We start from the raw sequence: 24,663 nt of genomic DNA on the forward strand, positions 1-24,663 counted from the left end.
GGACACTTCTCGTTTTCCAATGCACAACTGAGCCTTGTTTTAAAGGGCCCCCAGTTTGTTTTTTTTTATGAGGCTCGTGTCTCAGGGTGTTTTGGAGGCACTGGGTGCTGGCTGCAGCCCAGGCTGGGGATGGGGACTGGGCTGTGGCAGTGCCACTGCTGGGACTTGAGCCTGGAGGGTCCTGGCTAGAGGGTCTTGCCCCTCTGCTCGGGGTCAGAGCATGCATATCTGGGGCCAGGAAGGGATTTTGCCCCCTGGTCAGATTGGTATGGACTGAGGGGGGTTTGCTTTCCTCTGCAACGGGGCGGCATGGCTCTTTACCGGAGTCTCTTAAGTGTATATTAACAGCCTTTCATAGAAGCAGGACATTGATTGCTGAGGTCCCCCGGCTTTCCCTGTGTCAGGTCTGGGTGTGATGTGTGGTGTTGTGTCAGGGTTGACGGTGTTGGTTTACTTAGAGGTTAGGCTGTGGAGTTGTCTGGGATGGTTTGGACAGGGCGCAGGTAGGGGTTGTACTATACGTCACCTCTGGAGCTCCCTTCCAGCTCCACTTCACGATCGGAGATCCTGCCACTGCGCTGCAACCCCCGCCAGCTGTGGCCTAAGCTGTACGTGCCACCAAATTTCCATTAAAAAAAAAAAGTCTTTTTCCTCCTTGCTGCAGCCTGAGACCCATACATGCAGAAACCGCCGGTGTCCCGAGCATTTCCACACGCAATGCATAAAACAACTGGAAGGAGATTTCCAGGTCGTTAATCGCTTGCTTTGGCTCTCACCTGCACAGAACGAGGGGCGATGGCCGAGTTGTGTCCCTCTCGGGTGGCCGGTGATGGGCAGGCCGTGGACGCTGGTGGCAAAATATCCACAGGCTTCTCCCCCCCTGCTAAAAAGGAGTTGAAAACTGTTTGGCTAGCAGGAGGTAGTGGCAATGGTTGTGGGGCTGAGCAACAGGTGCTTTTCCTGAGTCTCAGACCTCGGGGCATATCCGATGCCCTGTGTTCACGCAGTGGGCTGACTCCTTGGCCCGGTGCACCGACCCACTCGTGCCAGGTGATGCCTTCCCAATCTCTTCTTAGAAGCAGGCAGGGGCAGCCGGGACGAGTCCTTGTCCCCTGGGGCTTGGCATGCACTTGGCAAACCCTTCTACAGCCAGCGTAACTCCAGGCGGGTGGTTGAATGTGGACAGGGCCCTGTTTGCACCGTGCCCTCAGTAGAGGAGCCTGGGGAAGCGCTGCCCAGGGATTGCGTCGGCGCGGCGCGGCGCGGCACTCCCGGGCCGGGAGCAGGCAGGGAGGTGGGGTGGAGCCGCCTGCCTCCCCGGGGTCCGGCGCACACCTGCCGCCTCTCTGTCCCCTGGGCATCTCGGGCTGCCCTAGCGCTCTAGGAGTGTGGCAGCCCTTTTACTTGGGGAGGCGCGTGGAGATCTCGCCACGGGCAGGAAATTAAAGAGTGAAGCCGCATGGCCTATATTTAGCGCTGGTCGAAGTTGAGGCCTGACAGCTCTGCTTCTGACCTTTCCCGTGGCTCTCTTGGGTTGTTTTACAAACTACGTCTCACGTCCCTGACAGCCTTCCTGCCGGGCTGGCACCTGCCTGTTGTTTGGGAGCCCCGGAGTCTGAGCAGGGAAGAAGGCAGGGAGCTGCAGCCCATGGGCACGCGCCATGGGGAGGCCACAAGCTGAACACGAGCTGCAGGCCCGGCAGGGACAGGGGACAGGTTCGTGGCAAAGGAAAACGGGGCACAGGAGATGGGTTGGAAATGTCCTGCTGCCCTATGCAGCCTGGGGTTGCTCCTGGGGTAGGTTTCCCCTGTGGTGCCAGGTTCCTGGAAGCTCTTCAGCGAGCGAGGATGACGGGAAGAGCGCGGTGGCCTCCTCTCCATTTCGTGCAGCCGCCCGAGTGCTCGAGCTCGCCGCGCCGCTGACTCCATGTGGGGCTGCCTGTGATAGCTCGGGGGGCACGGGGCGGGTGTGTGTGTGTGTGCTTGGTACCCCAGTGTCCTTACCTGTGTGTGCCACCCGAGTGCGTTTAACTGGGGGTGGGTGTGCTCGTGACCCCAGTGTGTTTAACCAAGGGGTGTGTGTGTGTATGTCACCCCAGTGTGTTTTACCAAAGGTGTGTATGTGCACGTGTGCATGCTTGTGACCCCAACATGTTTAAACAAAGGGCGCCTTTGTGTGCGTGCCACCCCAGTGTGTTTAAGTGTGGGGGGGAGGGTGAGTGACCCCAATGTGTTTGTGATCCCAGTGCTTTTAACCAGGTATGTGTGTGTGTGTGTACGTGTTTGAGTAACCCCAGTGTGTTTAACTAAGAGTGTGTGTTCATGATCGCAGTATGTTAAACTGGGGGCGGGGTGTGTGCTTGTGCCCCTAGTGTGTTTAACAGCTGGGACTTGAGCAGGGTGTGCTTGTGTGTGTGCCACCCCAGTGTGTTTAACTGGCGTGTGTGTCCCCAGTGTGTTTGTGATCCCAGTGTGTTTAACCTGGGGGGGGGGGGGGGGGGTGTCACCCTGGCGTGTTTAACCACGGGGGGGTTGCGTGTGTGTGTGTGTGCCTCCAGGAGACAGGCGACTCCAGCGAGGAAGCTGCCGTGCTCGCGGCTGTGCGGGGCAGCGATCGCGCCCGCGAGCGCCGGTGCAGGAGCTGCGCGGCGAGCGCCCTGCAGAAGGGGAGAGCACGGCGCCACTGGCCGCCCGTCTCCCCATCCCCGCCTGGCTGGCGATTAAAGTCGGATGCATAATCTCTTGCTGTCAGTACCCGTCTCCCTTTCTGCCTCTCCCGGCATTGACATTAAATCTGGTGGCTGTCACTTCCCTGCCTGTAGCCATGGGAACTCTGATGTCACTCCCAAGGAAAGCTGACGGGGAAGGCAGCAAGAGGCTGGTTGGAGCATCAGCCATCTCTCTCTCTCTTTCTGTCTCTTTTTTTTTTTTAAGGATGAAAGAAATAAGAAATCCAGGCGGAGCGTGGAGATAGGCTGCTTAATAAATTGCTCCATCTCGGCGTGATCCCTGGAGACAAACCCTGACCCGGAGCAGCGGTGTCTGTCCGGAGCCCTTCAAAGCAAAGTGCTGATGCTTGCTCCGCGCGTCGGGAGTCGGGGGGCGTCGTGGGGGACATGTCTGATGAGCGTGCTGGAGATTAGCAGTGCTCAGTAGCCTCATTGTGCATCGGCAGAGGGATCGGCTGGGACGCGGCAGCCGTCTGCTCGGGAAGCCCTCTCCGGTCGGCTGGAGGGAGCAGGGCCCGTTGGCGACGGAGGACGTGACGAGGAAATGAACCCCCGAGGTGCTTCTCTCGCCGCTCCCTGGGTGCCCCAGCCCGGGGTTGGGAAGCGCCCTAGGCTGGGGTGTCCGGCGGGGTTGCAGGCAGACGAGGTGGGGAGTGGGTGTAACGGGCCTTGATGCACACCAATGAAGTTGGTGCCTGCCTAGGAAGTATGGGCTGATATTTACAGCAGGGAGATGAGGCCTCTCTTGGGCTAGGCGGGGACCTTGCTTTGGAGAAGCTGCCTGTGCATTTGGGGGGGTTACATGGGGCGGGGTGGTTTGGGGGTCGCTCAGTCACGCGCGCACAGTGCTTTGCAATGCATGGATGGAGGGGCGACTGCGCCGCGTGCAAGGCTGGCACCAGGAGCTTCGTGGCATGCTATCCAAGTATGCCGAGGGCCCCAGGTGCTTAGCAGGGCACCTGCTGTGCCTCACCACCATCACGCGTGGGATTGTACACGGGGCCCTGTGTTGCACCCCACCACAGGTGAGCTGTGGGCTGGGGGCCAGGCCGTGCGTTCGCTCTGATCCGCAGGGTGCAGGTGACCCGCGCTCTTTGCGGATCAGTTCTTGGCAGCTGCATCTCAGCCCACAGTCCTAACCCTGCTGCGGGGACTCAGCCGATGCCTCTGCTCTCTGCAGGGAAGTTTCCGTGGTCTCGACTCTTCCTACCCAGGTTGCTTCCCCACTGCACAAAGAATGGGTCGAAATACAGAGACGCGTTTCCTTTTTTTCCCCAAAGAGGAATAATTTGCAGCACAGCAGCACCGTGAAGCACTCCTGCTTTGTGACCCGCCGTGTTTCCAAGTGGCCGGTCGCACTCCCGTAGACTTTGGGGGATCTGTGTTTCCCTAGAGACTCTGGCCTGTTTATTGACCCGCAACTCCTCCTAGCTCCCTTGAAAATGCCCTCTGTCATCCCGAGCCTGAAAATTTAACTCAGATGTTGTTTGGGAGCCTGGAGAGACAGCAAAAAAAGCAGGGCAAAGAAATTTTGGGGGTGGGTGGAATTGGATGAGACAGAGTGAGAAGCCAATGCAGTCCCTGCCGGCGTGCAGAGCCCGCCTTCTCCGAAATGGGGTCATGTCCCGCTGCATTTCCAATGCAGTTATCTGAAACCTCGCTCCGCGGATGGTATTAAATATCCCCGTGACGTGTAGGAGAGGAGGCCGCCCTGTGCAGCCAGCCGGGTGGGGGGAAAGGAGCGGAGGGCGGAGAAGAAGATGGAAATAGGGAGGGCTCTTTGGCCTGCATGCTTGTTAATGGGGCCGGGGGCGAAGGGCAGCCCGGCATTAACGAGCCAGGGCCCTGCCTGGGGAATTTTTGTCACCAGCTTGCTCTGTTGCACTGCCAGGGCTGGGAGCGGGTGTTGCCGGTGGGTGGGAGAGACGGGGATGTGCTCAGGCTTCTGTGTGGATAGCCACGCCAGCGTGCCGCAGCTGGTCCAGCCTCGGTTTTGGGGGCGTTGCGTGCAGGGAGGGGCCGATCCAGCAGCAGAGTGGGCAAGGAAAGCCCAGCTGGGGTCACGGACGTGCCAGGAAGCTCAAGGTGGGTGTGAGATGCCGGGAAGGGCCGAGCTCTGCTTTTGTTTGCACCACCGACTTGGTGCTCTGTGGGCAATTGGGAGCCCCCCCAGGGCAGACACACGTGTCGTGGGGGCTGGTGGTAGGTCATGGGCGTGCTCCCCGTGCACCAGGTAAGGGCAGGAATGACAGGATTATGGTGTAATCCCTGCTCCCGATCAGCCGGGAAAAGTTTAATCCCATTACTCCTCCTCCGGCTGAGCGTTTGAAAGTGGCCCCACGGTGCGGGGGTGGCCTCCAGGGCCGGCATCAAGCGGGCTGCTGTGCAGATGCCAGCCCCAGGGGACAGGGCGGGGTGTCTGACCCTGGCCCCAATTTATTGCCCTGCCAGGGAGGGCATGGGCTGGTGTTGGGTTAAGCAACTCGGTGGAGCCTACTTGCAGCCCCCTGCCGAGCAAGACACCGGCAGAGCATGGAGCTGGTTGCCACCGGGTTTGGGGGAAGCCGACAGCTTAGCCATGTTCCCAAAGGGGCTGGACACGTTCTTGGAGGAAAGGGGCATTGGCCACTATGGGAGCGAGGGGCATGGGCACTGAATCAGAGCGAAGACCTGGGCTCGCCTCCTCTGTGTCCAGTGGGGCTGGAGGTGCCAGAGGACAAGGCTCAAGGAAGAGAGACAGGTGCTCTCTGTTCCCCCCCGCCGCCTCGCTCTGTAGTTTCATAGTGGGATAGTATAGATACTGCTCAAATCCCACATAATGTCGTGCTCACTCCGGCTCTTGTTGGCAAGGACGAAGCTGCTGCTCCCACACGTGCCCGGCTTTTGGGCCACCAGCGCTCCAACCCTCATTTTCTACGAGTCTGTGACTCTCACGTCTGTGATGTCCTGGCAGCTGTTTGGGAAGCTGTGCATGGCATTCCCTCCTTGCAGGGGTGGGGAAACTGAGGCACGTGGGGGGTTGCGACTCATCCAGAGCCTGCAGTGAACCAGTGCAGGAACCGAGGCCAGAAACTAGGAGTTCCCTGGGTCTCCCCCTGGCCTGGGTCGCCCCGACCCCCGGCTGACACTCCCTTGGCCCCACAGGCACGTGCGCCCTGCCCCTCGACCTCCCTGCTCCGTGCCCAGCTCCACCGGAGCCGGCATGTGCATGGGCTGCGAAGAGGGCTGCGCCGCTGCATCGATGAAGGCTTTGGAGCTGCGCGCGCCGGTATTTACAGCATGCGGACATTTCCGGGGTTTCCAGGGGTGCAAGACGCGGCGCTTTCCAGGATCGCTGGCTATGCTTCCCTCTCTCTCTCTCTTTCTCTCCCTTGCACAGAGCATGCAGCGGGGACCTGCCCCCGGTGCCCAGGCATCCCCTAAGAGCGAAGCCTGAGGCCCTGGCCCGTGGGAGGAGGCGATGCCGGGGCCATGCCGTTTCTCCTTGGGACGGGGCCACTGAGCAGATCTGCCATGGTGACATGAACCGGGCCGGGAGCCAGACGAGCCGGGCGGCGGGGAGCTCCCACTCGCGTGCCCTGCCGGCGTGTTCGGCTCCTGCTCTGTGCTGAGAAGAGGGGCCAGGATGAGCGCCCTGGGGCGGCTGCGGCGCGGCGCGAGGCAGGTGTCCCCGCAGGGCGTGCTGCTGCTGCTCTTCGCCTTCTGCGCGCTCAGCGTGTTCATCTCGGCGTATTATTTGTACGGCTGGAAGCGGGGCCTGGAGCCCTCTGGGGATGTCCCGGGACCGGACTGCGAGGAGCCCAAGGTCGCCCCCTCGCGCCTCCTCCCCCTGAAGCCACTCAAGGTGGCCGACTCGTCCCGCACGGACCCACTGGTGCTGGTGTTCGTGGAGAGTCTGTACTCGCAGCTGGGCCAGGAGATCGTGGCCATCCTGGAGTCCAGCCGCTTCAAGTACCGGACGGAGATCGCCCCTGGGAAAGGGGACATGCCCACGCTGACGGACAAGGACCGGGGCCGCTTCGCCCTCATCGTCTACGAGAACATCCTCAAGTACGTCAACCTGGACGCCTGGAACCGCGAGCTCCTGGACAAGTACTGCGTGGAGTATGGCGTGGGCATCATCGGCTTCTTCAAGGTACCGGGCCCGGGGGAAGGAGCAGGGCTGGGGCATCTTGGGGTATGAGGTTTGGCTGTGGGGGGTACTCTGGGTCTCTGGCCATCAGCCCAGTAGCTCACCAGCTGCTGGCTGCTCCATCTGCTGAGACCGGCAGCTTCTCCTGCAGCTGGACGTGAAGTGTCTTGCTGTGGAGGGTGTTGCTTCTGGGTTTTCTAAGCCAAGAGGATGGTAGCAGGTCTCTGGGGACTGTGTGGGGTCATCACATAAGTGCCTGGGGGTGTCCTTCTCCAGCCACCCTGTGACTGTCCCTGTAGGAGCTGTCCCCAGGGCTTTCGGAGCCTTCCCTGTGCCTGCAAAGCTTCCTCCCTCCAGTGAGGAAGAGCCTGTGGGCTGATTACTGCTGCCTGCAGTCTCTGTGGCTTGCTCGGGCTTGTCCCTCCAGCACGGCAAGGGTTAACCTTCCCTGGGTACAGGGGGGTGGGGTTGCTGGGAATCTCGCACTGGGATGCACTGGGAATCTCGCTGGTCCCCAAGCGGGCAGGGGCGTGAGCAGGCCCGGAGCCCGCTGCGGGAAGAGGACAGGGTCCGGCCTCCGGCTTTGGGGGCCTGGTCTGAGCGCAGGAGCCTGTGGTGCCTGCTGCTCTCAGGAGACCCTGTGGACAGTGGGAGGTGACAGGTGCCACCTCCTGTGGGAGCCTGGCTAGTCCAGGGGGGTGCACACGGCACTGGTGACCTGTGGCACGCTCTTCCCCCTTCAACCCATCCTTTTCCTTCAAATTGTACTGCTGGGCCATCCTTCCCGGGGGTCCTACAGGTTGGGGATATGGCCTGGGTCCAAGCCCCCGTGGTGGCTCAGAGGACCTTGAGGGGTTTGGTGGATAGGGGCTGTACACAGGGCGGCACAGCGGGGAACCTGCAGCGCCACGCTGTCCGTCCCCACCGCAGGCCAACGAGAACAGCTTGCTGAGCGCCCAGCTCAAGGGCTTCCCCCTCTTCCTGCACTCCAACCTGGCCCTGAAGGACTGCAGCATCAACCCCAAATCCCCGCTGCTGTACATCACGCGGCCCAGCGAGGTGGAGAAGGGCGTGCTGCCCGGCGAGGACTGGACCGTCTTCCAGTCCAACCACTCCACCTATGAGCCCGTGCTGCTGGCCAAGACGCGCTCGGCCGAGTCTATCCCGCACATGAGCGTGGATGCCGCGCTCCACACCACCGTGGTGCAGGACCTGGGGCTGCACGACGGCATCCAGCGCGTCCTCTTCGGCAACAACCTCAGCTTCTGGCTGCATAAGTTGGTCTTTGTGGACGCCGTCTCCTTCCTCACCAGCAAGCGGCTTTCATTGCCCCTCGACCGCTACATCCTGGTCGACATCGATGACATCTTTGTGGGCAAGGAAGGCACCCGCATGAAGGTGGAGGATGTCAAGGTACCATGGGGTTCAGTCCCGGAGTGATGGGGGGAGGTCTTTGGTCCTGGGGGCTCACTGGTGCCCAGTGGGTTTGAAGGCAGGAGTGTTGCAGGTCTGTAGCCCAGGTGAGACGACTGCATGGCTTCACCTGGGGTCCCGTGTCCAGCTTTGGGCCCAGATTTGAAGAAGAGTGTGGACAGCTAGGGTTATTCAGTCCAGAGAAAAGTCTGAGGGGGGGATTTGATCCCTGAAGCCCCCCTTGCCCGCCTGCCACAGGTCCCCGACTCGAGGCAGCCCCCAGCCAGCGCCCAGCATTCAGCGCTGCTTGTCGGAGACTATGCACGGCTTCATCTCCAGGGTTTTCTCCTGCGGAGAGGGAGGGAGGGAGTGGGTGGCCTCCCCTGGGCACTGCCGGCGGCAGAGCGGACGTGACTGACACTGATGCACGGTCCCGCAGGACTTGCTACCAGGGCTGGGAGCGTGTGGCTGTGCCACGGCTGCACAGGTCTCCTGGTGCTCTGAGCTGACGAGGCCCAGGCTGTGGGGTATGACCCAGGGGCTGTAGTGCTTGAGAAGCATCTGGAGCACCGAACTTTCCCTGCAGCAGCTGAGGGGGGACCTGGTTCCTGACTGGCTCTGCTGGTGTTGTTATTGCCCCCCAACCATCTCTCTCTGTGCTACAGGCTCTGTTTGACACCCAGAACGAGCTGCGCACCTACATCCCCAACTTCACCTTCAACTTGGGATACTCAGGGAAATTCTTCCACACAGGTGAGTGCAGTCCCTGCACAAACCAGAGCTGCAGTCTCAGCCCTGCAAGGGTTAAACCCTCAGCTGCCCTCCTGTCCAGCTGGGAGGTCACGGCCTCTGCTGCAATGTCCTGGGGGCGAGGCAGTGATATGGAAAAGGGGATTTGTGCCCTCTCCTTCCAACGCTCCCTTTAAAACCTCTCCCAACCAGAGGAGAACAGCACGGGGCTGGGACCAGCCACGCCAGCTGGCCCAGGGGCACGTGGCTCTGGGTCCCAATGCCTCTTCCATGCATATCAGAGCCCTTTCCAAATAAAGGCCTATGGCATCGTCCCCAGGGACAGGGAAGGGGTCACAGCAGGTGACAGGGCCCAGTCTGCTCTCGTGCTGCGGCATGATGCCCACTGACTGGCTGTTACCACCCGTGCCCCGGTGGGGTCTGTCTCGTTGGATTCCCCAAGTGATGGGGAGCTCAGGTGTCCCATTCTGCTCTGCTTTGCCCATTGTCCCGGGCATTGCATGGCCGGCCGGCTGGCAGGTAGGCAGTCCATCGATGCATCTCATACCAGAGGGGAACCCAGACATTGCCATGGTGGCCATGTTGGGTGGCTGAAGACATTGCTAGGCTCACCCTTATGTCCTGATTGACCCAGCTCTCACAGGGCCATGGGGAGGGTTGTCTGGCTGCCCTGTCTACCAGCCCCCTACACCTCGAGGGGCAGGTGCCAGGCAGGCCAGGAGCAAGGCTGGCGACCGGAGTGCTGGGCGCAGGCGCTGGTCCTTCAGCGCTCCGGTGCTGGGGGAGGCGGCTGATGATGCTGCTGGCCGGCAGGCACAGACGCCGAGGACGAAGGCGATGACCTGCTCCTGTCCTATGTGAAGGAGTTCTGGTGGTTTCCCCACATGTGGAGCCACATGCAGCCCCACCTCTTCCACAACCAGTCGGTGCTGGCTGAGCAGATGGCCTTAAACAAGAAATTCGCTGTCGTGAGTAAGATGCCGGCCGCGGTCGCGTGCACTGGGGGCTCGGTGGGAAGGGGCAGGGAAGATGCTCGCTGGGCTGAGTTCAGTGCCCGGGTCTCCCGTGAGGGCCAGAGCCTGCCTTCCCCAGGTGCCTCCCTAGAGGATGAGAGACCCACCTGAGATTGCCTTCTGGCACAGGTGGGTAGCAGGGCGCAGATGTGTGGGGTGCCCAGGCGCGCGCTCCTATGCTTGGCGTGTCCCCCTGCTCACCAGAGCAATGGATGCCGTGTAAAAAGGAGACAGGCACTAAGTTGGGAAAAGGATTTTTGACACCAGACGTGAGTTTCCTGGGGCAGCGAATCCTGCAGGTGTGTGTGAAACCAGGGGCTTGTCTGCACACACGATTTACTCCACTTCAACCAGAGCTGCGGGGTTATATCTGTGCAGCCTGGCCCAGGGGACAGATATGATTGTATCAGCATGGTTTATCCCTGAGAACAACTACCCTGGGATCGCACCTTTTGTCCTAGGTATCATTGTGTCCCGGGCATGGTTTGTGCTGGGTCAGTTGCAACCTACAAGATTTTGCTCAGAGACGGGTCAGGGCAGGCTATACAAGTCCTGTTAAGGAAAATTGTAGGAACAGCTAAGCTTTAGAGACAACTCAGTTTGCAAGTTGTACATTTTTGTTTCTTAAGTTAGAAATGTAGAATGGATCTTCTGAGGCCTCAAGGGGCAGTTATGCTGGCAGAAATGTTGCACGTGGCCAAGATGAAGCAAAGGGCTCGGCTTCAAGAGCTTTAATTGGAGTTATTTGATTGCTTGTTAACTGGTGGTGTTGACCTGGGGTGTCTGGGAAGGGCCACAGGTAGGGAGCAGTGAGTGGGGGGGTGGAGTGGTGGTCCGGCAGCGCCCTGCAAAGCATCCGAGCCCCTGCTGCCTGTGGCTGGAGGTGGGGGGAAGAGGAAATGATACGACGTTGGTGATCAGATTAGGAAGCATCTGCCTTCAGTTGAATCAATTAATGAATCGATTGCTTGAATCAATTAATTAGTTGAATTAATTGGGTCAGTTAGAGACCGGGGGGAGGTGGCTTTCAAGTCACTGGTGGCCCAGGCAGGAGGTTGCCATCGCTTTTTGGGAAGAGAGACGGAGTGGGGCTAGGGGTGCTCATGTGGATGCAGTCACTGGAGCCCCCCATGGGTCCCTCTGCCGGCCTCCACGCTGTGTCTCTGCTGGAAAGCTGAGAAGTTCACAGGAAGAGCGGTTGTCTGCTGCCCCCTTCCCCGCACTTCCTTGCATCTCCTCAAACAGCTGAAAGCTGGCGTGTGGGCAGTTCCTGCCCCACGAGGGAGAGTGAGCATCTCTGAACAAGCATGCCTGGGTTTTCCAGGGCTCACCCCAGCCCTGCCAGGTCAGAGGCGCTGCTCCGCCTCATGCTGATACACCTGGCAGCTTCGAGCATGGCCAGGAAGGGTTTGGAGCATCGCTGAGTGTGGTCAGACAGGGCAGCGCCCATTGCAGTGCACCTGGCTGGAGCTCCCCCCTCGTGTGCACGAACCCTGCTGCTGGGAACACGCTGAGCCACAGAGCCTCCTGCCTTAAGCCCCAGGCAGCCCTGATCTGTCTGAGGGCATGTCTGCTACGCACCGTGCCCAGACATGCCATCCTGGAGCTCACGAGCTCCCAAAATTGCCTTCGGGAAGTGCTAAGTGCAGGCATTGGCCCCAGTGCTCTGGCAGGCACCCCGGGGCTCCCCGAGGCAGCTGCAGTGCCCGTTCCCAGACCTTGGGGTGTGTGGGAAGGCAGCTGGTCAGACCACTGGTGCCTGCCTGGGCGTTGCAGCCCAGCTTGGTGACCCTCTTTTCCCACACAGGATCACGGCATCCCCACCGACATGGGCTACGCCGTGGCCCCGCACCACTCTGGCGTGTACCCGGTCCACGTGCAGCTGTACGAGGCGTGGAAGCAGATCTGGGCCATCAAGGTCACCAGCACTGAGGAGTATCCACACCTGAAACCAGCCCGCTACCGGCGCGGCTTTGTCCACAACGGGATCATGGTAGGTGCCGAGGGCTGCTTGGGGCTTCTCCTCTCCCTTCTGCCCACCGGTGGAAGATGCAGACTGCCACATCAGGGCACCAGTGGGGTCTCTCCCAGCAGTGGCTGAGCCCAGGGATACATCTCTTGGGTCCATGTAAAATGGGATGGGGGCATCTCCCCAGGCCAGAATCCACTGCCTCTACTCCTAATGCTTCCCTTATCAGCAGTGCCCTCAGCCAGGCAATGCAGGGGCTGAAGCATGGGCTCAGTGGGTGAGGAGATAGACCGGCTGGGCCCCATGGCAGGAAGAACAACATGGCTCTTAGCTTTGCATCCCTGCTGCTTTGGGTTTCCAGCATCCCAGTTGAGTGGAGGGTTGGGGGCTGTACTAGAGCCTCCCCCTTTCTTTCCCCTTTCTTAGCAATCATTTCCCAGCATCTCCTGAAAGACCTGGGACCTGTACGGCCAAACCAGCCTTGTGGGAATATGCATCTTGGCAGCTCAGAGCGTGGCACGAACCCTTCCTCTGCCCCTCCGTGGGCTGGAGGATCCCAGCTCCAGCCCTGCTGGGTTTGGGAGTGCCAGGCGAGGCCGGTGTGGACAGCTAGCAGGCTGGCACTGCCCCGAGGCCTGGGCAGGAGGCAGGGGAGCCAGGCCTGGGCTTTGGCAGTAGGCTGGTCCTGGGTGCCTGTCCAGCAGCGCGTGGTCTATGCCCCCAGGTGCTCCCGCGGCAGACCTGCGGCCTCTTCACGCACACCATCTTCTACAATGAGTACCCTGGCGGCTCCAATGAGCTGGACAAGATCATCAATGGGGGCGAGCTGTTCCTGACCGTGCTGCTGAATCCCGTGAGTGCTGTGCCCTCCTCCTGCCGGGCCGCCCCTGCGCGTCTTGGCCTGATGAGGGTGCCTGGAGCTGGCACATGGAGGGAGGCAGAAGCTTTCCCTGCAGACCTCCAGCCACTCCTGGCTTCAGAAGTGAGAGCATGGGGCTGGAGCTGGAACCTGGGTCTCTTGCATGTTTCCTCCCCAGCCTCCAAAATGCAGTGCCGAGGCCTGGCTGTGACTGGCACTTCTCAGGGTGCCGGAGCTGAGGCTGGGCGATCTGGGGTGCTGGCTGTGCAAAGTAGCCACTGGGGAAGCCGGCCCCCAGGTCCTGGCCCCTGGTGTCACTCACCTGCCCCCGTGCTGCTCCACTGCAGATCAGCATCTTCATGACCCACCTGTCCAACTATGGCAATGACCGCCTGGGCCTGTACACCTTCCGGCACCTGGTTCGCTTCCTCCGCTCCTGGACAAACCTGAAGCTGCAGACCCTGCCACCTGTGCAGCTGGCCCAGAGATACTTCCAGATCTTCTCCGAGGAGAAGGACCCCCTCTGGCAGGTACTGCAGGGGCCCCTGGCTCAGGGGATGCTGGCAGCCCCAGGGAACAGTGGAGCTGGGGGCCAGTCAATAAGGCTGAGGGCTTCATTTATGGTGGAAGCCACAAGTTACTTGGAAAGCCATGAAGCAGTGGGCAGGCTTTCCCCAGGGGATGGCTGTGCTCTCGTGGGTGGACAGCACGCTGCATCCTGCTGCTGGCTGGGCTCTGCCCCTGCTGGCAATGCAGGATCTGCCCTCAATGTATTGCAAAACCTGCAGTGCTACCGGGGGGCTTTTATGCAGAGTACAGCATCCACGGACCTCTGATGCCCTTCCCAGGGCAGGGAGGCTTTGTTCTCCCCGTGTGGGGAAGCAGAGGCCAGGGGAGGAGGGAGGTGTCTCATCCCTGGGCACTCAGCGGCAGCACTGGGGTAGGAACCCGGCTGGAGCGGGCGGTCCTGTGCTCCTCTGACCCTCACGACCCTGCATGCAGGATCCCTGTGAGGACAAGCGCCACAAAGACATCTGGTCCAAAGAGAAGACGTGTGACCGGTTCCCCAAGCTGCTCATCATTGGGCCTCAGAAGACAGGTACATCCTTCTCCCACCCACCACGCTGAGGCCTCTGCCCCGGCAGTGAGCTGGTGTCCCCATTTCAGCAGTGCTGTTGCCTTGGTCCTGCCGTTTCTCTGTATCCAGGGTTCGGGGCGGAGGGGGGAGCTGCTATGTCTCCTCCTTGGCTGGCAGCCCCCGCATGACCTCCCGGGAGCACTGCCATCCGGGCTGAGTGGATTGAGCATTTCAGAGCTGGTGTGGCCTCTTTCTGCTCAGTGCTGTTCATCAGCACAGCATGCCCCTGCCTCCTCGGAGGATGGCAAAGCCCGATCCAGCCGGGGGCTGCACTGGGTACCCTGACCAGCTGTGGAGGCTGAGATGGAGGGGGAGGAATCATTCCCCTCAGCTCTGCTCGCTGTCTGTTCCCAGGCACGACGGCCCTCTACCTGTTCCTGGGGATGCACCCGGACCTCAGCAGCAACTACCCCAGCTCGGAGACCTTTGAGGAGATCCAGTTCTTCAACGGACACAATTATCACAAAGGCATTGACTGGTAGGCTTCCCTCGGGGCCAGTGCCCACCTCCGAGCATCCATGGCAGTGGGGGGGGCACGGGGAACTGGAAACCTAGTGAGCATGGGGTTTGTCCCAGGCTCCCTGGGGAATAGCAGAGCAGGGGAAAAATCACACGTAGATGCTGGCTACCCCCTCAGCCAAGCAGCCCCTGTGCCCTGAGCAGAGAGACTTACTCTTACAGATGTTCAGCTTCTCTTTGGAGAGTCTCTTCTTTCCCAAGAGAAACCACAAGTGTACAGATATTCAGGCTTTTTCTCCCAGGGTAACAACGGTTGGTCCAGGAGAAAAATAACCTGGGCTTAACCACAGTTAAATCACCCCCGGAGAGTTTATCCTGGGAGAGCAAATGTCTGTACATGCTGTCCCAGGTGAGTTTTCTACCAGGAGAACAAACCTGGGAGAATTCTCCCAGCTTATTTGAATGTGTGTTCATAGCCTAAGACAGATGCTCAGTCTGTGAGACACCTTATGCATGCAGTGTCCAGCAGCTCAGCCTAGTTCTGACTCCTACCCCTTTCAGCTTGGCATTGTGGTTTGTACATGCTGCATATTTGGATACTAGTGCATCATTGCCAAGGGTGGTTACCTTGCTCACACATCTGTCTAGTGACTCCTGGGCCCTGCTGCGTGGTTATGGTGAGCCACTGCTCCAGGCAACAAGTCAGCCCCGCCGCATGTGCCCTGTGCTTGCTGTGGCACATATAGCAGGGACTCAAAGTCCATCTCCAGCAGAGCTATCCCTTACCCAGTTACATCGCTCTTCCAGCTGGTGTAGAGCCTTGCTTGCATTGGGTAGCAGGGCTTCGAGTGCCTGGCTGGTGGCTTTGTAGACTCCTGGAGAAGTTGGACTAGAAAGGAGCTCCAGAGCTCATCTAGTCCAACCCCCTGCCCGAGGCAGGATCAGCCCCATCCAAACCATCCTATACAAATCCATAGTCTAACTTCTTAGTAAAACTACTGGCAGTCCTGACACGACATAAGACATCACCCCTGAACCTGACACAGGGAAAGCCAGGGGGCTGCAGCAGCCAGCATCCTGCTTCTATAAAAAGTTGTTAATATACACTCAAGAAATCCCAGGTATAGGGCCACGACCCTGCTAGAGGAAGACGAACCCTCCCTCCAGTTCGTACCAGTCTGACCATCGGGGAAAATTCCTTCCTGACCCCAATTATTGGTCTAACCCTGAGTGGAGGAGTAAAGTCTTCTAGCCAGGATCCTCCAGCTTTGGTTCCAGCAGCAGCAGCATTGGCACAGCCTGGTCACCATCCCCAGCCTGGGCCTCAGCTAACACCCAGTGCCTCTGAGGAGGGCTTCAAAACCACCCGAAACCCGACACACGTCCCTTTTCTTGGTCACCTCCACTGATGGAGCATCCACAGCTTCCCTAGGTGTCTGTCCCACTCCTTCCCTGTTCAGACAGGTGTGACTTGGCTGTTTGTAGCAGGGGCATGGGAAACCCTTCAGTAATGTGTGTCGGGGGTTGGAGCTTCCAATGCTTCAGTGCCCATGAAGGGAAGGAGGCGGGTGTGCGTCTCGGTCCTGCCCTGCCTCATGCCACCCTCCTCCCTGCAGGTACATGGAGTTCTTCCCCATCCCTTCCAACACCACCTCCGACTTCTACTTCGAGAAGAGTGCCAACTACTTCGACTCAGAAGTGGCGCCCCGGCGGGCAGCTGCGCTGCTTTCCAAGGCCAAGGTCATCACCATCCTCATCAACCCTGCAGACCGTGCCTACTCCTGGTATCAGGTGAGTGGCTCTGCTCTCCCTGAGCTCTTGGCACAGACGTGCAGGATGCCCGGGGGAGGGGGGATGCTGGCCTTGAGAAGGGCAAGGTGGCAGGGAGAGCTTGGTGATGGTGCCAGCTCTCAGAAACTGCTGGCAATGAGCATTCGGCTCCTGCGCAGCCTGAGTTCCCAGCCCCTCTGCATGCGGGGTTTGCTCCAGGCACTGAACTGGTTTGCTCTGCTCTGACAGCACCAGCGAGCCCACGACGACCCAGTGGCTCTGAAATACACCTTCCACGAAGTGATCACGGCTGGACCCGAGGTCTCGCAGAAGCTGCGGACGCTGCAGAACCGGTGCCTGGTGCCGGGCTGGTATGCCACCCACATCGAGCGCTGGTTGAACAACTTCCATGCCAACCAGGTAAGGGTGAGGGGAGCATTGGTCTGTGTCGTTGTTCCAAGCAGCGGGCTGCGGGGAGCTCCCCTGTGTCAGGCAAGAAGGCACCGGCGCCCAGCCTGTGCTGGAGCCTGTGGTCAGAGGGCAACCAGGGGATTCACAGGCACCTTTTAGATCAAGTCCTGCCTCTCCCCAGCCCTCGTTTCGTGCTTGGAGGAGCTGGGACTAGGAATGAGCATGATGGGGTAGTTGTGCGACCCGGGATTGCTTCTGGCTGGGGCACAAACTCCTCTCCAAGTCCTTCTCAGCTCAGTCGGTTCACCTCAGCCTCTGGATTTGCCATGTCCTGAAGGGTAGCAGTGGGGAGCTCATACCCTGCTTCTCCTTGTCTCAAGCCCTGGCTGGGTGACCAAATCCTCCTGTGAGATGCATGTTTGGTGTTGCACACTGGAACCCAAAGCGCATAGACATGTGGCAGCCCAGCGGGCTTTGCATAGTGGGCAGCTATCACCTTCTAGTAGCAGGGAGCAAATAGCTATCCTGGGATAAGCCATAGGCACACAATACTTATTCTAGTTTAATTTTACCCCTGGCTCTTTCTGCAAAAGAGCTGTCTGCAGTTTCCGAGCAGCTACCCCAGGGAGGCTTTGCCCTTGCTAGCTCTGGCTTATTTTCCCCCCAAGCTCCAGTTCCTCCTCTTCACAGCTGGGACGAGAGCACGGCACCCCCTCGCAGGTGTGTGGAGGGTCAAGATGTAGAAAACAGGTCCCCCAAAGGGACCTGGGATAGATCGTAGTTGTCTGTAGGACCTTCTCCTTGGGCTGGGGACAAAATGACAGTAATTAGCACTCAGCTGATGTGGGGTGAGTGACCTCCCAGCCCAGCCCAGCCCTTACAGCCCTGCTCTTACCCCACAGATCCTGGTTCTGGATGGCAAGCTGCTCCGCACAGAGCCAGCCAAAGTGATGGAGACAGTCCAGAAGTTCCTGGGTGTGACCAACATCATTGATTACCACAAAACCCTGGCGTGAGTCCTCCTCAGACCTTCCTCTTCCTCCTCAAGGCCTTGTCCCCATCACTCCGGTCGGGTTTTCTCTTCTTAGGGTGTTCTCTCTCAAGGAGGTGATGTGCTGCTGAGTGGAGTCAGCTTAGGGCAGTGTCAGAGGCAAAATCCTGTCCCTCCTCCCCCAAGGCAATGATGAAGCTTTTATTGACTTCGGGGGGCTTAAGACAGTAATCTGAGAGCTCCCTCCCTGCTGGGGTGTGGTGAGCAGGAGCTGGTGATGGGGAAATCAGCCCTTTCTCCGAAAACGTGTGCCCTCTAGGTCCACATGTCCTGACTAAGGCACGTCCTCCCTCAGCCCTGCTCCCCTTGGCCAGCTCTGCACTTTGCATTGCTGTATTTGTGGCATGTTGATCATTACCGTGCTACTCTGCGCAGGAGAATCGGGAGGACTTGAGCATGGGGTTCAAGGCACAGCAATTGAGACGCTTCTCTGCATGGTGGGGAGCCAGGCAGGGACGGGGTTGGGGGGCTCTACTAACATGGTGTCTTGTCCCATTGTCAGAATGTGGGGGGGATTATTACAGTCTTTCCCCTCCTTTGCAGCTTACGATGCACATGCTGGATGCCTATTTGTCATTCAGAGAATCCCACTCTGGGTGTTTAAGCCATTAAAACACGGCACCTCATTACCACAGCTGAGTTCCCTGCAGAAACCCATGCATGGCCTCCGTGCTGCTAGGGGTGCACCCTGAAGGGCCAGCAAGGGCCTGGAGGGATGGGGCATCCCCCTGCTGACAGCATTTCCCTGGGCACACCGAGAGCAATCTGAGTCCCAAGCCCGTTCACGGCACGTTTCTGTTAACAGCCTTGATTTTTTTTTTTTTTTTGCCCCTCTCATCATCTGTAGATTTGATCCCAAGAAAGGATTTTGGTGCCAGCTGCTGGAGGGAGGAAAAACCAAGTGCTTGGGGAAAAGCAAAGGGAGGAAGTACCCCGAGATGGATTCAGATGTGAGTATCCCGGACCTCTTGCTGCTAAAAGGGAGGCGTGTGTGCTGGCTTTGCTGGCATGTCCGGGTGATCGTAGTGGGTGGGCGGGCATCTACGCCAGCTGTGTGGGGCCTTTGGGATGTATCTGATTTATGCAAGGAGGGCACGGAGGGTTTGGTGGGTATCCAGTGAACAGCCGGCCACCCCAAGTGCAGCTAGTTCACAGCGTGCTGCTGCTGCTGTTGCTGACGGCGGCTCCCGCTCTCTCCCCGCTGCAGTCACGAGCCTTCCTGCGGGATTACTACAGGGACCACAATATCGAGCTCTCCAAGCTCCTGTACAAAATGGGCCAGACGCTGCCCACCTGGCTGCGGGAGGAGCTCCAGAACACGAGGTAGCTGCCGCCCTCGCTCGCTGAGCACTAGTGAGGAAGGGTCCAAAGGAAGCAGGGCCCAAACCCAGCGGCGAGCCAGACGGACACCCGGGAGGAGGACGATGCAACCAGGGAAAAGCGTTTCTGAGCAATATTCAGCCAAGGTCTTCGAGGGGGGATGATGGAACCAGGTGGTCACCGGCGCGGCTCTTGGAGCGGCGAGCCAGGTCGCCCGACTTGGCAAACCCACGGCTGTACGGCTCTCCGCGGCCCTGAGATCCATTTTAGTTGCAGATTTCCTGCCAATGAGGTCACTTTCTGGTTTGCGATGTCACTTCTTGGTTGGTGATGTCATGCTAGTTTACAACAGTGTCACTTGCTGAGGTGGGGGGTGGGATTCTCCGGTCATGGGTGGGCCCAACTTCTCCATGCTGGAGCCAGTATTGCAGCGGTGCTCGGACTCCGGTTCCTGCATGGTGGAGGAGAGGGTCTAGGAGAGGTGGACGGCTCGTTGCAGGAGCACAACCTGCTGTTGGGATCCAGGGGCTGGAGAGCAGCTCTCGCCCGGCGCTGCAGTCCAGTTCCAAGCTGGGGGAACTGGCGGTCACGGCTCGTCTGTGGCTTGGCGCCAGACGTTGGAAGAGATGTCTTGATGTTCTCGAGAAAAAGCTTTTCGAAGACTTTGGCATTGCCCATATTTAGTTTGTCACTGATCATTCCCTCCCTGCCCGCCAAGTCTTTTATCTGGATGAAAGGGGCCAAGGGACAGATGCTCCTTTGACAAGCTGCCAGGGCAGGAGGATGGAGAGCCGGTCCCTACACCCCTCCCTCCTGCGTTGCAATGTTTTACATGCGTGGTGTTTTCTGTGGTCAACGCCTGAGGTGCCCCATCACACGGTGCCCGGCGCAGGCTCTGCTTCACGTGCCCACCCGCTCGGAGGGCGGCGGGTTCTGGTGCGGCAGGCGGTCAGCAGCCCGGAGGACGCTGGGAACGTGGAGCCTCTTGAATATGAAACCCGAAAGTATTTTAATAATGTGGTTTTCTTTGTTCTTTTGGTGCCAGAGTTTTGTACCTGAGAGACGAGGTTTTGACTTGGTCTCATTCACTGTTACACACACACAGGTGGACAACTGTGGGCTTCAGCTCGGTCTGTCTCCAGACCAGAGACAAGCGCTTCTCTTTTAATTTTTTAATTATGGGATAAGTATATTGTTGGCCTGTTTCTCTCTCTCTCTTCCCCTCCCCTCCGCCTTGTTATTTTCCTGCTGATATCTCAGTATTGAGGTTTTCTCCTAGTTTCTTTCTCCCCTTGTCCTGGGGCCCGTGTGAAGGGGAGCCAGCCGCTAACGATGAACTGGGGCACTTGGTTTATCCTGGAGCATGAAGCAGCCCGATGGCTTGTTGCTCATCGAGGGTGGAGTTGGCCCATCCGTGTTTGCTGAGGGCTGGGCGAGGTGGCACACGGAAGGAAGCCGCCTGGTCTGGTAGAGATGTTGGTTGAGGGATGGGAGACGAGGAGACCCTCAGGGTTGAGTCGGCTGAGGGCAAAGGATGGTGAGATCTTTGCACCTCTGTCCTGCAGAGGCAGGAAGAAAAGGGGCACTGAAGCCCACCCTCTAGTTTGAATGAAGAGAGGAGCCCCCATGCAAGGAGGATGCATGACCCCCAGGCCCGTGGTGCCCCCCAGTCTCATCTCATCAGCGTTGCAACAGCAGGCGGGTGCTGGGCGGCACGGTGGGAGTGCATCCCTTGCCCAGCTCCAAGCAGGCACCCCTCCCATAGCACGCACGTGCGGCTGGCACCTCGAAGGCCAGTAGAGACCCCTGGGACCACCGGCTCTAACTCGCTCAGACCTTTCCTGTTGCTCCACCCTACGATGCTGGTCACCGAGCTCACTGGAGCCGCACGGGCTCGGGACATATCGCTGCCAACCCCCCTGCCCTACCCACCACCCTGTGCTTGCCATCCTCCTCTGCTCTGGAGGGTCGCCTGGGGCTGGGGAAAGGGAGAGAGAGATGTGGACTCGGTGGGCTCTTTGAAGCCGTTCTTTTAGCTTTTGTTACTGACTAAAGAGGGGGCCCCGCCGCGGGCTCCCGGTTTTATTTTTGCATGGTATTCTGTGCCGTACCGCGGCGAGCGGGGATCCTGGGGCAGGCGGGAGAGAGGGAGGGACATCGGCTCTGTCTTGGTCCCCCTGCTCTCCCCATCTGCGGCGGAGCAGGGCGTGCGTCCCCCGCGCTGCTGGAACGCCTTGTTGAGCAAATGGCGAATAAAGTGAGATTCTCCATTTGTAGTCGCGCGCTCGCTGGCTCCCTTCTTCCCCATCGGCACGCGCAGGGGTTGCAGAAGGACTTGGGTCTGTGCCCGCGTGCTGCTTTCACAAGGGCAGCACCTTGTTGCGCTGCACCAGTCGGCTTCCCGTCCCCCCCCGGGTGACGCTGGGATACGGGGAGTGGATTTAACCCAGCAAGAAACATCTCCGTGCTGGTAGAGCTGCAGCAAGCAGGCTTGTGCTGGTATTGAAAGTGTGGAAGAGGCAAGGAGCCGCTTGCACTCAGCACCGCTCTTCCCCTCTGAAGTGCCCTTGCCCTGGTTTGCTGGTGCCCCACACTGCTGTTGCTTGCTCCCCGCTGTACCCGTGCCCATCCTAGCCCCTGCACCTGCGCAGCTCCATGCCAGCCGCGTTCGTGAAGGCCGATGCAGCGTCCGGAGCGCTGCGCCCACACCGGCACCTGGGTGTCGGGGCCTTTGGGAGGGAGGCCTGGGCGGATGTCCTGCAATACTAAGCGCAGGCGAGGAGGAGCGGCCGGCTGGCCCCGTGCCCAGTGGCCTAGCACCTGGGTGTGTGCTGAGCAGTTCCTTCCCTCGCATCCTTCGCCATCCCGCCAGTCCTTTCCGCCGGGGACCTCTCCCAGCCGGCACAGGGATGGACCTCGGCCGCGGGGTGGCAGTGTCGGCCCAGGCTCCGTCCCTGCACAGGCTTGAGCCGGGACCCGACAGGACTGCTCATCCCTGCGGTGGCCGGGAGAGAGGCACCCCCTGGGCATCAAGGGGCCGACTCCCCTCCCGTCCTGGGAGCCAAGCAGGGCAGCCAGGCGCAGCATGGGCAGGGTGCCCCCGTGGTGCTGGGCCCCATCCTTTGAGCTCAGCCTGCAGGACGCTCATGGGCAGAGCCGTGACTGCAGCTTGGGTGGATGCACCGAGCTGCCAGCCTGGCGCAGGGCACAAGCAGCACGCCCCAGCCCGCTCCCCGAGCCATTCCTCCACCTCCTCCGGGCAGCCCTGAGGCCAGGCCGCGATCCCCACCTGTGCTGCAGGGTCCCGGGGTGATGCTAAGGGCCTGCGGCAGTTGTCCTTTGTGGGGAGGTCGTGGGGGCAGCAGAACTGGCCAGCACCATCCTCGCAGGCCCCCCTTGCTCTCTGCCCGGCCAAGGGGGCGCTCGGGGTGGCGGCAGGAAATGATCAGCTGGTGCCCGAGGCTGAGCCATATCTCCCAGGCCAGGAGCTGGGTGTCTTGTGCAGCCCCTGTGATTACCCCCCCCACTTTGCCAACGCGTCGTGGCAAGAATGACCCCTGGTACTGAACATCCCCTCGTTCGTGCCCCAACACCACAGGGTGGGTGAACGTGTGCACGTGCACGGACAACACGCAGCTCTTCGGCGAGCCACGGCCACGAGCTCCTACGTGCCAGCGGCAGTGCCAGCCTCGCTCCAGTCCGGGGTGAGCACGCCTTCCCCAGAGCGTTTGGCCTGGCAGGGATGTGGCCTATGCCCTCCCCGCCCGCCCCGCTCTGTGCTGTCCATTTGCTAATGGGGGGAGGTGGCAAAATGCTCCTCCTAACTCTCCCCCTCTCCCTTCAAGGCTGCTTGTACCGACCCCCGGTATCCCCAGAGGGATGGACAGGTTTGCTCACTCTGCTGCACGGACACACGTGCACATGCGTGGGACACACGTGTGCACTCCGGGTGGCTGTGGCAGCCCCACTTGAGAACCCCCTTGTGCTGGAGGTGCGTGACCGCTGCTCGGAGACCGCATGGACTCCAAGGGACAGTGGGTACCGGCCGTGTCGTGACGCAGGGGCCCCTCGCTCTGGGCTGGGTACTGGGGGGGCTTCTCTTGGGGTCATCCCCGGTGCATTCAGAGCAGCTGGGTTTGCCCACGGTCTCCCAGAGGAAGGGGATGCCCTGTGATGTGGCCGCCCCGAGCAAAGCCCCCGCCTGCAGGCTCCTCCAGATAAAAACCCAGCAGCCGACCTCCTGAACCAGCCAGCCCGCCTCCGCCCCACACCGGGTGCTGGAGGAAATGAGGAAAGAGCCTAATGAATCCCAGACCCGGCGTGAGGGCAGCTCGTTTTAACCTGTCGGAGTGAAAAATGGAGTGCGGCTTTGTGGAGGGGGCCAGGCGGGCGGCTGCCGGCGTGGGGGACAAGAGAGGGTAGCTAGCGGCACACCGAAGGGGATGTGGCAGCTGAGCTCGGGACTGGCCCCTCAGTAAAATCCCACTGCTCCCACCCGTGCCCACCGCTCTCTGTGGGCTCCCCCACACGTGTTGCTAGCTGCTCTGGGCATATGTTGAAGCTTATACCCCACCAGGCCATGAGACGGGGTAGCTGCCCGCTGCAGCCATGTAGCCCTGCACCGTGCCTCAGTTTCCCCCCAGCCTTTCTGCCCCCCCGGATTCAGGCATGCTGGGGAGAGGGATTGTGGGCCTGCTTCGGACAGTGTAAATGCCATAAGACCCCCTCCCCGGGGCCCATCCTCTGGCGGCTCAGCCTGGCAGGGTGCTCAGCTGTGGTCCCCGGTGCCCCAGTGGGGAGCGGCTGCCCGGGCAGCGTGGCAGGGCAGGCTGTGGGCCCTAGCCTGGTGCCAGGGGCTCTCTGAGAGCTTCTCGCAGCATGCCCAAGACGATGCTAGCACAGAGTGGGGGCCATGGCTCTTCCCCTGGCTGAGTTAGCCAGCACCAGTGCTGGGGGTGCATGCACGCTCCTGGGAGGAGTTTGCTTCCCTGAAACGAGCCATCCTTGGGGGCAAGGACAAGGAGCTCCAAGGCATTAACTCGCCACCCTCCTGCAGCCCTGGCCTCTGGGACGAGGCATCCCCAAGTGGGCTCCATCAGTGTGCCTGGCTCTGCACAGCCGTCTAGGCCCGCTGCGGGCTGCTCCTCTTCCCCCCACTGCCAGCTCCCTCCCAGCCAGCTTTTCTTGCTGGCCCACTCGGCCCTTGTGCTCTGCAGCTTGTGCCTGCCCTTGGCTGGGCGTGGGGACAGGATGATTAATGCACGTCCTGGGCAGTTCCAGGCGGCGTGCAGGAAGTGCGGGGTGGGGAGCAGCTAGCCTGCGGCGTGGCTTGGGCCCATCGCTGCGGGGTCATGGGGCAGGGGTAGGTGGGGGGGGGGGCTCACTCTTGCTCCCTTCAGGCTGTATCCCCCGGTGGGCAGCACCAGGCAGAGGGAGGCTGTGCTGTGTGCAGAGTCTGTAGGGCAGCCTCAGCCATGGCCAGCTCTGCGGGTGGCATCCCCCCACCAGCCCTGCTCCCTCTGCCCTGTGCTCCCGTCTATGCCCCTTCCCAGGGGCACAGGGCTGGGGGGGATGCCTGACTCCTGTGCCTACATCCAGCCCCCTGCGTAAAATCCCACTGCTGCCACCAGCACCCACTTTTCTCTCTCC

General features: G+C 60.3%; 1 protein-coding gene across 2 annotated transcripts; it reads left to right on the forward strand.

The window, feature by feature from the left end:
* The first annotated feature begins 2,950 nt into the window (after positions 1–2,950).
* On the forward strand, positions 2,951–20,219 carry NDST1 (N-deacetylase and N-sulfotransferase 1). Of its 2 annotated transcripts, XM_019535232.1 has the most exons (15): positions 2,961–3,286; positions 6,109–6,864; positions 7,792–8,274; positions 8,940–9,027; positions 9,838–9,992; positions 11,845–12,030; positions 12,731–12,859; positions 13,213–13,395; positions 13,868–13,964; positions 14,358–14,481; positions 16,079–16,253; positions 16,482–16,652; positions 17,546–17,655; positions 18,542–18,644; positions 18,902–20,219. In XM_019535232.1, exons 2-15 carry the CDS (start codon positions 6,355–6,357, stop codon positions 19,019–19,021), a joined length of 2,634 nt encoding a protein of 877 aa, XP_019390777.1. In that variant the 5' UTR covers positions 2,961–3,286; positions 6,109–6,354; the 3' UTR covers positions 19,022–20,219. The 2 variants fall into 2 exon arrangements, with proteins under 2 accessions (XP_019390778.1, XP_019390777.1); XM_019535233.1 differs by lacking the exons at positions 17,546–17,655; positions 18,542–18,644; positions 18,902–20,219 and adding an exon at positions 17,312–17,401 and having other exon boundaries at positions 2,951–3,286.
* Positions 20,220–24,663: the final 4,444 nt, after the last annotated feature.

The sequence above is a fragment of the Crocodylus porosus genome, unplaced genomic scaffold (genome assembly GCF_001723895.1).
Source record: "Crocodylus porosus isolate Cpor-Errol unplaced genomic scaffold, CroPor_comp1, whole genome shotgun sequence".
Taxonomy (NCBI): domain Eukaryota; kingdom Metazoa; phylum Chordata; order Crocodylia; family Crocodylidae; genus Crocodylus; species Crocodylus porosus.

What these genes read in the sequence shown, in the direction of transcription:
- NDST1 (XM_019535232.1), top strand. Translation starts at nt 6,355, where the DNA reads ATGAGCGCCCTGGGGCGGCTGCGGCGCGGCGCGAGGCAGGTGTCCCCG. An exon ending in GCATCATCGGCTTCTTCAAG is followed by an intron (nt 6,865 to 7,791) that starts GTACCGGGCCCG and finishes TCCCCACCGCAG; the next exon opens with GCCAACGAGAACAGCTTGCT. An exon ending in TGAAGGTGGAGGATGTCAAG is followed by an intron (nt 8,275 to 8,939) that starts GTACCATGGGGT and finishes TCTGTGCTACAG; the next exon opens with GCTCTGTTTGACACCCAGAA.